Genomic DNA, 13,881 nt, shown 5'->3' with positions numbered 1-13,881 from the left:
TAATCTTAACAATTTAAAGTTAATTTATGGCTAATTTATATAATTTGGTATTGAGGATATACAAAAATAAACATTGATCAAGTTATCTTAAAAGTCAAATATTTGGTTAATTTTTTATTTCTCTGTTAGATTTTAGAACAGAAAACGAAAACTAGGCTTCTTCACTTCACAGCGGCCGCATATTATCACCTGTCTGCTCTTAGAATTCAAAGAGCATATAAATTTCACGTGGCTTTGAAGAATGCTAACAAGCAGGTTAATTCAGTCATCTGTATTCAGGTTAGCCTTTCCTTTGCCATAAAACTATGTGGTGTAATTTTTGTTAGAAATTTTCTATTTTAATAAATAATTTTCAAATACCTTATGCTAAAGTCATATAACATTAGCCTTTTGCTTATAAGATGATATATTTAGGATGGCTTGATGGGTTAGAAATAGGTTGGTATTTTAAGGCACAGGAAGAAAGTTATAAATTATTTTCTGAAATAATTGTATTCATTTATACTCATCTCAAAGTCTGAGGGTGACTGTTTCTCCACACTCTTGCCAACACATACCATTAAAGACTGATTTTTGCTATTTTGATGAATGGCAAATAGCATCTCATTTTTGCTTTGAATTTCCTTTGATTGCTAGCAGTTCTAAAAAGTGTTTCTGTTGGCTATTCAAATTATTTGTATATTGTGTGCTTTTTCTTAATGTATGCGTGTATGGGTTTTTTTTTTTTTTTTCCATATACTCTGCCCTTTTCTCTTTTGGATGTTCTTTTTTCTTATGATTTATAGGCATTCTTTATGTATTTTGGATAAAAACTTTGCTTTATATACATTAACATATACTTATATGTAAAATATTGAGTGAGAAAACAAATTGCAGAATGACACAGAAGACTTGATAATATTTGTTTAAGTTGTAAAACGAAGGCTATGTTGTATAGGGTTAAATTTACATACACACACACACCCAGTGAGGACTAGAAGATTTACACCAAGTGGAATAGCTGGGGAAGGTTGAAAGATATTCCATATATGTTGTTTATTTCATTCATGTATGTATGTGTATATATGTATTTATTTGTTTTTAAAACCTGAAGTAAAGAAAATTTCTATGTTTTAAACAGAGATGGTTTCGAGCAAAATTACAGCAAAAGAGGTTTGCTCAGAAATATCATAGCATCATCAACAATCAGCATCAAGTTCAAGAATGTATGAGTCAGCAAAATAGGGCTGCATCAGTAATACAGAAGGCAGTACGCCATTTTCTCCTCCATAAAAAACAGGAAAAATTTAATAATGGAATCAGTAAAATTCAGGTAACTGGAAATATTGTGAAGTTGCTTCCAGATTTTGGTTTATAATTCACTTACATGCTATCTAACATTTTAAAAACACAGTAACATACATTTTAAAAAGCTGAGGTTCACCAGTTGAATAACTCATAAATACTGTGCCCCTCATTTTCAAATTTCCCTAGAGACATTTAGGATTGAGATGAAAAAGTATTTTAGCATTTTGTATAGATTTAGACATCTTTGGTCAATTAATTCAGGTTATATATAGGAATATTATATATATTTCTTTTCAGAAAAATTGCTTTAGCTATTTATTAGAACATGAATTGAGGTTTTATTAGCAAAATGCTTATATCCTATAAATTTACTGAAAATACTTATTTTGTAGAAATGGATGTAGATATAAGTTCAAAACATCATGGCTTATAATCTTAAAATTACTGTGTTTTGTCTCTTTAAGGCATTATGGAGAGGATACTCTTGGAGGAAGAAAAATGATTGTACAAAAATTAAAGCTATACGACTAAGTCTTCAACTTGTTAACAGGGAGATTCGAGAAGAAAACAAACTCTACAAAAGAACTGCACTTGCACTTCATTATCTTTTGACCTACAAGCACCTTTCTGCTATTCTTGAGGCTTTAAAGCACCTAGGTTAGTTTGTCTTAATGATATCTTGTATAAGGTTAGAAATGCATGTTTACCTTTGTACAAAGAATGTTATAATACAGTATTAGCTAAAACTTCATGTTGTTGCTGTGAATTTATCTCTCTCTTTTCCCTCTTTTCAGAGGTGGTTACTAGATTGTCTCCACTTTGTTGTGAGAACATGGCCCAGAGTGGAGCAGTTTCTAAAATATTTGTTTTGATCCGAAGTTGTAACCGCAGCGTTCCTTGTATGGAAGTCATCAGATATGCTGTACAAGTCTTGCTTAATGTGGCTAAGGTAGTTTTCCCTTTTAATAAGGAACTGTTCGTTGGTCATGAAATATGACCCAACAAATTAAGTTCATGCTTGCTCACCACTAGAACTTACTAGATCACCCAGTTAGAATTCATTTATATGCAAGAATCTTAGGGGGGAAAACGTTTACTCTGATAACATAATTGTACATAGAAACACTAATTGTTTATGATTTTATTTTTTCTGTCTTTGTGATATTAATAATAATTACTAACATTTATTGAGTATCTCCTACATGCTAGTGTTTTTCATGCATCATTTAATTTTTCTAAAATAATAGTCTCAAGCAGTCCATGATATTATTCCAATTTTATAGAGAAGAAATAATAATTCTTACAGAAATTAAGTCTCCTGGCCTAAACCCTTGAGTGTGTAAGTGGTAGGGCTGAATTCAGATCCTTTGTCCACCTCTAGAGCTGAAGTTCTTATCTACTACATTGTATCAAAACAATAGAACCTCTTATAATCATGTCTGGCAAAACATGATTAAGATATTGCTATCACTTGGTTACCCTGTATTTAAGACTCTATATAAGGATTAGCATTTAAGTTTTTTGGCTTTGGACTGGTAGCAGATATCTGTACTAAACCATAATGCATGCAGCCAAAAGTATTGAGATGACAAATGTATCTTCCCCACCCAACCCCTCAGCCACAACTCTTTACCTGATATTTTCTTACTGAGAAGTGGTGGTTAAGAACACAGACGGCTGCCAAACTGCCTGGGTTTGAATCACTGCTCTGCAGCTTATTACAGGTTACTTAGCCTCAATGTGCTTTACTTTCTTTAACTGTAAATGGGTGTAATAGCAGTATCCACCTCACATTGTTATTGTGAGAATGAAGTGAGTGAACGTACATATCATGTGCTTCATACGTAAAAGTGCCAAATAAATGTTAACTGTTAATATTATTTTGTTATTTTTAGCTTAGTATCATTAGCATTATTTGTTTCTGGGCAAATTTCCATATGAATCTAGTGATACAGTTAGGTATTTGAGGCAGGAAAAATGTATCCTAATCTTAGTCTTTATCACTATTTTACCCTGTGGTTAACTACCACAGATAAGTTATCTTTTTCCTGTGAGGTTCTCAGTAAAATTGCCTTGTCTTTAAGCTTTTTATTTACTCCAGGGTGTTCATGTTCAAAGATTTTAGATTTGATTCCTATTTTGTGGAACTTTCAATTAAAATGCAGATATGCGTATAAAATGGATCAAAAAATGTTAGTAGTATCAAGAAATCATTTCACGAAGTCCTTTGCACTTGCTGTAGATAGTCCAAAAAGTTGGTCCTCAGCTTTCTTTTTGCTGGGGCTGTTTCTAAGGCTATGTGTGTGTTGTAACAGTTGCTTTCCTTCTGTCCTCTTCAAGTATGAGAAAACTACTGCCGCAGTTTATGATGTAGAAAATTGCATAGATACTCTGCTGGACCTTTTGCAAATGTACCGAGAAAAGCCTGGTGACAAAGTGGCAGACAAGGGTGGAAGCATTTTTACAAAAACATGTTGTTTGTTGGCGGTTTTATTAAAAACAACAAATCGGGCCTCGGTAAGTATTCGTGATCGTCCTTTGAGGTTCTCTTTCCAGGTTGTTAGGTTTAGGACTTTTACACTTTTCCTTCAGTAATTATCACAATTTAAATAGGGTTTTGTGTATTTTCAGACCTGCCTTTTGTGTTGATAAAGGAGGTGTTTGTGTGTTGTGTTGTGTTGTGTTGTGTTGTGTTGTGTGCTGGGTGTGTTGTGTTGATAGTAGTTTCCTAATGTAGTAAACTGAACTTTAAACAGAAAGCTTATTGCAGCTGTGTAAGTAGCCATTTCCCATTTGCTTGAGGAAAGTAACAAATTATTGAACAAGGTAGACTGCAACATAGATGTGACTCCTCCTCCTCCTCTTGTAACCATAAATACATTTCAAGCTCTTCAATGGTGAGAACTCTGTAGGTGTTACTTACAAGTCGACATGGGGGGACCACAGGCTATGATGGGATTCTGGCCCTCATCCTGAGAACAAAACCACTAAACGATTATATACAAGGGAGTGTGTTCTAGTTTAAGTTCTAACATGAATTTGGCTCCTGAATGAAGAATGGTTTTGGGAAAGCATGTGTGGTTGTAGGTAGACCGTTCAGGAAGGAGGGAAGCATAGATACGGTAGTGGTCTATGCAAAAGACTGTACTTGACCTAGGGGTATGAGAGATACGTAGATAACTTTGGAAACTTAGAGAAAATTCATAGCACTTGGAAACTGGATATAATAGGCATATTGACTATAATATTTACCTGTATTCAGTATGGAGTAGGGTATACAGTCTTTAAATATTTACGTTTTTGTAATTGTCTTACAAATTAGTTTATAGCTAAAACCTGTCTAACTACTCAACTTGGAAAGCATGGCTTTTAGATTTTATTAAAGACTCATAAGTTTACTGTATGGTGTTATTATGGTTGATTTTACTACCATATAAGGGATACAAAATTTGTTTTAGTCTTAATAATTTGTACATTTTCTTTTTTAGGATGTTCGAAGTAGATCCAAAGTTGTTGACCGTATTTATAGTCTCTACAAGCTTACAGCTCGTAAACATAAAATGAATACTGAAAGACTGCTTTATAAACAAAAGATGAATTCTTCTATAAGTACTCCCTTTATTCCAGAAACACCCGTAAGAACCAGAATAGTTTCAAGGTAAGCAGTAAATGTACTCTATAGTTTTAAGTCACTGTTCATTCATTCATTTAGCAAACATTCATGGAGGACCTACTATAAGCAAGATAATGTGCTTGACAATGGAGAAACAACATATGAGTAAAAATAGAATCTTTGGCAAATCTAAAGTAGACAGTCTCAGTAAAGAATAAAGTAATAACACTGTGGCTTTGGGTATTAATAGTTATTCAATAAATTCCTTATATTAAATAGTTAAGTGCTAAGTCTAACAGTTAACTTTTTATAAGCTTTGCTGTATAAACTTTCTTTTGTCACATGAAGAACAAGCTACCCTGTTGAAAAGCTGCCAAAAGTCCCCTCCTGGCTACAGTGTCAACTTCCAACTCTTCTCCTAATCATCCTGACACTTGAAATTTCTCCTTCTAAAGAAGTCCTTTATGAGACCTTGTACTACCTTCCCTAGAGCTGCTGTAACAAATTACCACAAACTTGGTGGCCTTAAATGACAGTAACATTCTCTGAGAGTTCTTGAAACCAGAAGTTCAAAATCAGGGTGTCAGCAAGGCCTCATTTTCTCTGAGGGCTCTGGAGCAGAATCCCTCCTTGACTCTTCCAGTTTCTGGTGACTGTAGTGCTCCTTTGCTTGTGGCTGTCTAACTCCATTCACTGCCTCTGTCTTCATGGGTGTCTCTTCTCCTCCTCCCTCTTCCTCAAAAGGACGTGTGTTGGATTTAGGGCCAGTTCAGATAATATGGGATGATCTGATCTCAAGATACTTTGGTTAAATATATCTATGGAGACCACTTTTTCAAAATAAGGTAATATTACAAGTTCTAAGGATTAGGATGTGGATATATCCTAACATATCCCCACCATATCCTTTTGATGGGGGGGGTGGCAGAAATTCACTCAACAGCAAACCTATAGTGATAATAGTAGTTTAACTAGTTTAAGACATGTAACTTTAGAAATTTTTAAAAAATGAGTATTAGCTTATCTGGTTAAGCAAGTAGACACCTGCATCAGTGTGAGAACAAGCATAGTATGCAGCTGCGCCCTATGCTTTACGGTGCTGAGCTTGTGATTATGGCGCAGCATGGAGCCACATAGTTCGGGAGAATGACCGTAAGTAAGCAAGTAAGTGAACAGAGTAATAAAGATTTTGGTAACTGCTAGGATAGAGAATAACTTAGAGGACATGCTCAAATAATGTGGCTGAGAAACTGTCTCTGGGATGTAGTTACAAGAAGTAAAAGTCAGAAAGGATAGGAGATGATATAGCGGGAAGGGGCATTGAATCATGGGTTTTGTTTTGGAAAACCTGAGGTTTCTGTGACAAATTAGAGGAAGAGACAAACAAGCTATTAATCAGGGCTGTGGTTCTAGGCAAAAGTATCAGTCTAGAGGTTTAAATTCAATAATTCTTAGATTAAGGAATCATTAGATCACATTTATGGCTATGGTAATAGATACGGTCACCCCAGGGGAAGAGAATACCTAGAAAAGAAATTCTCAAACCAGACCTCAAGGTAGCCCCAATTTCTCCAGAAAGAACCAGCCAACAGCTCTGAAAAGGAATTGGTAATTAGTTAGAAGATAATCCACAGTGGTGTCCCATCAGCTGTGTGGAATGCTGCTGAGAGGTTGTGAGACGGGGTAAGAAAAATGCCCATTGGACTTGGCAAGATGGAGGTTAGTGGTTAAAGTAGTGACAGGGATAGATTATAGAGGATTGAAAAACAGATGGACCAGATCATATGAAAAATTCATCAGCTTATGATGATACTAAGGGGAAAAAAAAATCATTGGTTACCCTTGAAGGATGCTAGAAAAACAACTCATGATGCTTACTATGGGTAGAAGGAAAAAAAAAATCAAGCATGTCCCATTTTTCTGATATATAGTGTATCTTAGGGTAACCCAATGGTTGATATAGAAGTTTTCTATTAAAAAAATTGTTTAATAAATGCAGAAAGAATATGAAACTATCATTATTTATAGTCCCTAATAAAATAATAGGTCTATTCTAAGCCATGATCCGTGCAAGCCTGCTTCTCCCTCTCTCTCTACCCCTCACCTTGCTCAAGTTCTGCCTCTCTCTTTCTCTCTCAATTAAATAAAATAAAATCTTTAAAACTATGATTAACATAAATTAATAGCTTCCCTTTTTTTCAACTGATACAAAATATTTCTGTCACACCAAAGTTCCCTGGTGCCCCTTTGCAATTAGTTATCTCCTTTTAACCCCTGGATTCTGGCAAGTGCTGATCTTATTTCAATACTTTTGCTTTGTCTTTTTTTACATTATTACACAAATGGAATCATACAGTATATAGCTTTTTGTGACTGGAATCTTTTTTTTAGCTTGATTTTTGAGATTTATTTGCATTGATGTATGAATTAGAATTTCATTCCCTTTTATCACAGAGTACTAGTCCATTATATGGCTATACCACACTTTGACCATTTACCAACCAATAGATATTTGGGTTTTTAACCAAATGGAGAGAATAAGGCAACATAGTAGGGAGTTATATGAGAAAGATGTATGAGCTCCCCTCTGATGGATGTTATTTTCTTAAAGAAGATGAGATTATAAGCATCAGCTCAAAAGCAGACCAGGGAGGGTATGGTGAGGACATTTGAAAAGAAGAAAGGAATAAAATAAAATGGGGAAAGAGGAAGGGCGCATACAAGGCAATTTCAAGCACCCATTTCGTTTTGTAATTATTTTGACTGACAAAATCAGTCAGCCTGGTTCTGCAGTCTTTCTTTTCTTTCTGTTCAGCTGTACAGGAATGGAGAAGGTAGATATTTGGATTCAGTTTGGAATCCAAATAGAACTTTACATTTGAATTTAATAGGAGAGAGCAACAATAGCATTAATGAAATTGCCAGGAGATTTTATTGATGGAGCTAAGCTGGACAAGGAGGAGAGTGAGGTCAGCATTCTGATGGATGATGGGTCAGTGTTGAGGTCAGTGAATAAGAGATCTCAGTGGGGTGGAAGACTATGTGCAGTAGATGTATTAAATCGAAAGACATGGGTGAATCAGGAGTGGGGGGGAATGGCAGTCTCAAATTGAGATGTCAGTGGCGGGGTACTTTCTGATAATGATAAAGACTATTATGTGATCATGTAAGGAGTTGGTTGGAAGTAGAACAGAAGGAAGGGAGGCAGAACTGACAGATGAAATTGTAGGATTTTTTGCTAGCTACATGGATGTTGAAGTTACTGAGAATGGTGGCAGGAGTTGAGAGAAGACCAAGAACCAAGGTTACAAAGAACAAAATATCAGGAGTTTGAAAGATGACTGGAAGGCAGTGGTGAGCTAAATAGCATAAGCCTCAAAGGAGGAAGGATGGTGAGGAATAGCCTGACAGTGGTAAATGGCAATCGTATGAAACCCTCACCTGTTTGAGAGGGTTGTAAGGGAAGTGATGTGTTCAGGAGGAGCCACATTTCTTGTTAAGACGAAACAGAGAAGGTAGCTCTTTTAAGAGAAGAACTTCATTAATCCAAGGTTTTCATTCTTTTCACAGACTTAAACCAGACTGGGTTTTGAGAAGAGATAAAATGGAAGAAATCACAAATCCCCTACAAGCTATTCAAATGGTGATGGACACACTTGGCATTCCTTACTAGTAAACATTTTCAGTATGTACAGTAAAAAGAAATATTAAAGTTAATCATGAATGTGTAAAGTGTTTTTGGCTTTCTTTTGTATAACTTCTAAAATCTGATTTTGTATTAAAATTTTAAAAATGTGTAATAACTGAACTGTTTTCATATTCTTTATTGTTTCTTTTATTATTTTATGGGTTTATGCATGTAAGAAAATACTATGTCATAAAACAATTCTATTCTTCATGTCTTTATCTTAAAATAATAGTCTAAATAGAATCATATTCCAAAAGGAAAAGAATACCTTATCACTCTCATTTTATAGATAAATTGAAGCATTTTTCTTTTCTTTTCTTTTTTTTTTAAAGATTTTATTTATTTATTTGACAGAGAGAGATCACAAGCAGGCAGAGAGGCAGGCAGAGAGAGAGGAGGAAGCAGGCTCCCCGCTGAGCAGAGAGCCCGATGCGGGGCTCGATCCCAGGACCCCGAGATCATGACCTGAGCCGAAGGCAGCGGCTTAACCCACTGAGCCACCCAGGCGCCCCAAATTGAAGCATTTTTCTAAAACAAATTTGGAAATGTAAGATTCTGCCAACACACTTAGAAGTGACAAAAGGATAAAATAATCTCACAAATGCTAGAAACTCTCTGACTGGACCATCCAGATAGGCAAGTGAACTCCTCTAGGGAAATTAAATTCAGCCAGCCCATTATATACTAAGAACCCTTAACTTTGAACTGATTAGAGTTATAATTTGACCTGAAAAGAGCATGCTGTTACTTATAAGAGAAACTTGTCACTTAGTCACATACATAGACCTGAAAATGATTAGGTGTTGAAGTCTTTCAACAGCTTTGGGTCACTATTACCAGTACTAAACCAGTGTGGTTTTAGGACTATAGAAGCGTGATTCCAGTGACTGTTTGAAATTGGATAGCATCCCAAAGTCTGTTCATTTATGGGAGCCATAAAAGTTTTTAACTGTTTTAAATGATTTGATAGTAGCTAAAAATGCAGAGATCATTAAACTACTTAGTTCACTAATTTGTCAGAATAAGGATTAAACATAATTAGTTTGAAATTGGCTGAGATTTGGTTAGGATAGCTCTAAAGACCATTTTTGGTGTATTAGAATATAGTGAAATTAACTGTAGAATTTTTAGTATTTCTTTGCCATTTTTTTCTTCCAAAAAGTGTTTTATGAATTCTCAGCACTCAGTATTTTTCAAACATGATTTTTGTTGACTTTCCCAAGTGTTTTGCTTTTCTCTTTCATTTAAGAAAATCTTAGTATAGGGGGGAGGAGTCAAGATGGCAGAGAAGTAGCAGGCTGAGACTACTTCAGGTAGCGGGAGATCAGCTAGATAGCTTATCTAAAGATTGCAAACACCTACAAATCCAACGGGAGATCGAAAAGAAGAAGAACAGCAACTCTAGAAACAGAAAATCAACCACTTTATGAAAGGTAGGACTGGCGGAGAAGTGAATCCAAAGCGACGGGAAGATAGACCGCGGGGGGAGGGGCCGGCTCCCGGCAAGCGGCGGAGCAACGGAGCACAAAATCAGGACTTTTAAAAGTCTGTTCCGCTGAGGGACATCGCTCCAGAGGCTTAACCGGGGTGAAGCCCACGCGGGGTCAGCGTGGCCTCAGGTCCCGCAGGGTCACAGAAGGATCAGGGTGTCTGAGTGTCGCAGAGCTTTCAGGTATTAGATCGGGGAAGCCGGCTACAGAGACAGACCCGAGGAGTGAGCTCACAGCTCGGGGTTACCTTGAACAAGTCGCAGGCTCGGTCAGCTCAGAGTGTGGCCGGAGGCCAGGGTGACGGGAGTAATTGGGCGCTGTTCTCTGAGAGCGCACTGAGGAGTGGGGCCCCGGGCTCTCCGCTCCTCCGGGCCGGAGACCTGGAGGCCGCCATCTTCATTCCCGTCCTCCACGACTCTACGGAAAGCGCTCAGGGAACAAAAGCTCCCGAAAGCAAACCCCAGCGGATTACTCAGCCCGGCCCGGGTAAGGGCGGTGCAATTCCGCCTGGGGCAAAGACACTTGAGAATCACTACAACAGGCCCCTCCCCCAGAAGATCAACAAGAAACCCAGCCTGGACCAAGTTCACCTACCAAGGAGTGCAGTTTCAATACCAAGGAGAGCAGCAGAATTCCAGAGGATGAGAAAGCAAAGCACGGAACTCATGGCTTTCTCCCCATGATTTATTAGCCTTGCAGTTAATTTAATTTTTTTTTCTTTTTCAATTTTTTTTTTCTTCTTCTGCTAAATTTTTTTTAACTTTTACCCTTTTCTTTTTTAACTAGTTTAATATATATATATTTTTTTCCTTTTTATATTTTTTCTTTATTGGTTTTCTCTTTTTAATTGTTTCTTTCTTTTTTTTTTTTTCGTAACCTCTTTTTATCCCCTTTCTCCCCCGTCATGATTTGGGATCTCTTCTGATTTGGCTAAAGCATATTTTCCTGGGGTTGATGCCACCCTTTTAGTATTTTACTTGCTCCTTCATATACTCTTATCTGGACAAAATGACAAGGCGAAAAAATTCACCACAAAAAAAAGAACAAGAGGCAGTACCAAAGGCTAGGAACCTAATCAATACAGACATTGGTAATATGTCAGATCGAGAGTTCAGAATGACGATTCTCAAGGTTCTAGCCGGGCTCGAAAAAGGCATGGAAGATATTAGAGAAACCCTCTCGGGAGATATAAAAGCCCTTTCTGGAGAAATAAAAGAACTAAAATCTAACCAAGTTGAAATCAAAAAAGCTATTAATGAGGTGCAATCAAAAATGGAGGCTCTCACTGCTAGGATAAATGAGGCAGAAGAAAGAATTAGCGATATAGAAGACCAAATGACAGAGAATAAAGAAGCTGAGCAAAAGAGGGACAAACAGCTACTGGACCACGAGGGGAGAATTCGAGAGATAAGTGACACCATAAGACGAAACAACATTAGAATAATTGGGATTCGAGAAGAAGAGGAAACAGAGAGGGGAGCAGAAGGTTTATTGGAGAGAATTTCCCCAATATGGCAAAGGAAACAAGCATCAAAATCCAGGAGGTTCAGAGAACCCCCCTCAAGATCAATAAGAATAGGTCCCCGTCACCTAATAGTCAAATTTACAAGTCTTAGTGACAAAGAGAAGATCCTGAAAGCAGGCCGGGAAAAGAAGTCTGTAACATACAATGGTAAAAATATTAGATTGGCAGCAGACTTATCCACAGAGACCTGGCAGGCCAGAAAGAGCTGGCATGATATATTCAGAGTACTAAACGAGAAAAACATGCAGCCAAGAATACTATACCCAGCTAGGCTATTATTGAAAATAGAAGGAGAGATTAAAAGCTTCCAGGACAAACAAAAACTGAAAGAATTTGCAAACACCAAACCAGCTCTACAGGAAATATTGAAAGGGGTCCTCTAAGCAGAGAGACCCTAAAAGTAGTAGATCAGAAAGAAACAGAGACAATACACAATAACAGTCACCTTACAGGCAATACAATGGCACTAAATTCATATCTCTCAATAGTTACCCTGAATGTTAATGGGCTAAATGCCCCCAATCAAAAGACACAGGGTATCAGAATGGATAAAAAAACAAAACCCATCTATATGTTGCCTACAAGAAACTCATCTTAAACCCGAAGACACCTCCAGATTTTAAGTGAGGGGATGGAAAAGAATTTACCATGCTAATGGACATCAGAAGAAAGCAGGAGTGGCAATCCTTATATTAGATCAATTAGATTTTAAGCCAAAGACTATAATAAGAGATGAGGAAGGACACTATATCATACTCAAAGGAACTGTCCAACAAGAAGATCTAACAATTTTAAATATCTATGCCCCTAACGTGGGAGCAGCCAACTATATAAACCAATTAATAACAAAATCAAAGAAACACATCAACAATAATACAGTAATCGTAGGGGACTTTAACACTCCCCTCACTGAAATGGACAGACCATCCAAGCAAAAGATCAACAAGGAAATCAAGGCCTTAAATGACACACTGGACCAGATGGACATCACAGATATATTCAGAACATTTCATCCCAAAGCAAGAGAATACACATTCTTCTCTAGTGCACATGGAACATTTTCCAGAATAGATCACATTCTCGGTCCTAAATCAGGTCTCAACCGTTATCAAAAGATTGGAATCATTCCCTGCATATTTTCAGACCACAATGCTCTAAAGCTAGAACTCAATCACAAGAGGAAATTTGGAAAGAACCCAAATACATGGAAACTAAACAGCATCCTTCTAAAGAATGAATGGGTCAACCAGGAAATTAAAGAAGAATTGAAAAAATTCATGGAAACAAATGATAATGAAAACACAACGGTTCAGAATCTGTGCGATACAACAAAGGCAGTCCTGAGAGGAAAATATATAGCGGTACAAGCCTTTCTCAAGAAACAAGAAAGGTCTCAGGTACACAACCTAACCCTACACCTAAAGGAGCTGGAGAAAGAACAAGAAAGAAACCCTAAACCCAGCAGGAGAAGAGAAATCATAAAGATCAGAGCAGAAATCAATGAAATAGAAACCAAAAAAAACAATAGAACAAATCAACGAAACTTGGAGCTGGTTCTTTGAAAGAATTAATAAGATTGATAAACCCCTGGCCAGACTTATCAAAAAGAAGAGAGAAAGGACCCAAATAAATAAAATCATGAATGAAAGAGGAGAGATCACAACTAACACCAAAGAAATACAGACAATTATAAGAACATACTATGAGCAACTCTACGCCAACAAATTTAACAATCTGGAAGAAATGGATGCATTCCTAGAGACATATAAACTACCACAACTGAACCAGGAGGAAATAGAAAGCCTGAACAGACCCATAACCAGTAAGGAGATTGAAACAGTCATCAAAAATCTCCAAACAAACAAAAGCCCAGGGCCAGACGGCTTCCCAGGGGAATTCTACCAAACATTTAAAGAAGAACTAATTCCTATTCTCCTGAAACTGTTCCAAAAAATAGAAATGGAAGGAAAACTTCCAAACTCACATTTTATGAGGCCAGCATCACCTTGATCCCAAAACCAGACAAGGATCCTATCAAAAAAGAGAACTACAGACCAATATCCTTGATGAACACAGATGCAAAAATTCTCACCAAAATGCTAGCCAATAGGATATAACAGTACATTAAAAGGATTATTCACCATGACCAAGTGGGATTTATCCCAGGGCTGCAAGGTTGGTTCAATATCCGAAAATCAATCAATGTGATACAACACATTAATAAAAGAAAGAACAAGAACCATATGATACTCTCCATAGATGCTGAAAAAGCATTTGA

General features: G+C 36.8%; 1 protein-coding gene across 3 annotated transcripts in view; it reads left to right on the top strand.

Moving 5' to 3' along the window:
- LOC111151090 (abnormal spindle microtubule assembly) overlaps window positions 1–8,635 on the top strand; it is a 66,403-nt gene extending 57,768 nt beyond the window's left edge. For 2 of the 3 annotated variants that reach the window (XM_022508858.1, XM_022508856.1), the window contains 7 exons: window positions 130–279; window positions 1,121–1,312; window positions 1,752–1,944; window positions 2,082–2,236; window positions 3,628–3,804; window positions 4,776–4,945; window positions 8,471–8,590. In XM_022508858.1, coding sequence (XP_022364566.1) covers window positions 130–279; window positions 1,121–1,312; window positions 1,752–1,944; window positions 2,082–2,236; window positions 3,628–3,804; window positions 4,776–4,945; window positions 8,471–8,573 — 1,140 coding nt within the window. In that variant the 3' untranslated portion in view covers window positions 8,574–8,590. Of the gene's footprint in view, window positions 1–129; window positions 280–1,120; window positions 1,313–1,751; window positions 1,945–2,081; window positions 2,237–3,627; window positions 3,805–4,775; window positions 4,946–8,470 lie in introns of all 3 variants that reach the window. The other variant, XM_022508857.1, reaches the window with a different exon arrangement.
- Window positions 8,636–13,881: the final 5,246 nt, after the last annotated feature.

This window comes from Enhydra lutris, unplaced genomic scaffold (genome assembly GCF_002288905.1).
Source record: "Enhydra lutris kenyoni isolate GAN:26980312 unplaced genomic scaffold, ASM228890v2 scaffoldscaffold25, whole genome shotgun sequence".
In the NCBI taxonomy this organism is placed as follows: Eukaryota; Metazoa; Chordata; class Mammalia; order Carnivora; family Mustelidae; genus Enhydra; species Enhydra lutris.
The sequence above is the reverse complement of the archived record's forward strand: the minus strand, read 5'-3'. Positions and strand labels throughout refer to the sequence as shown.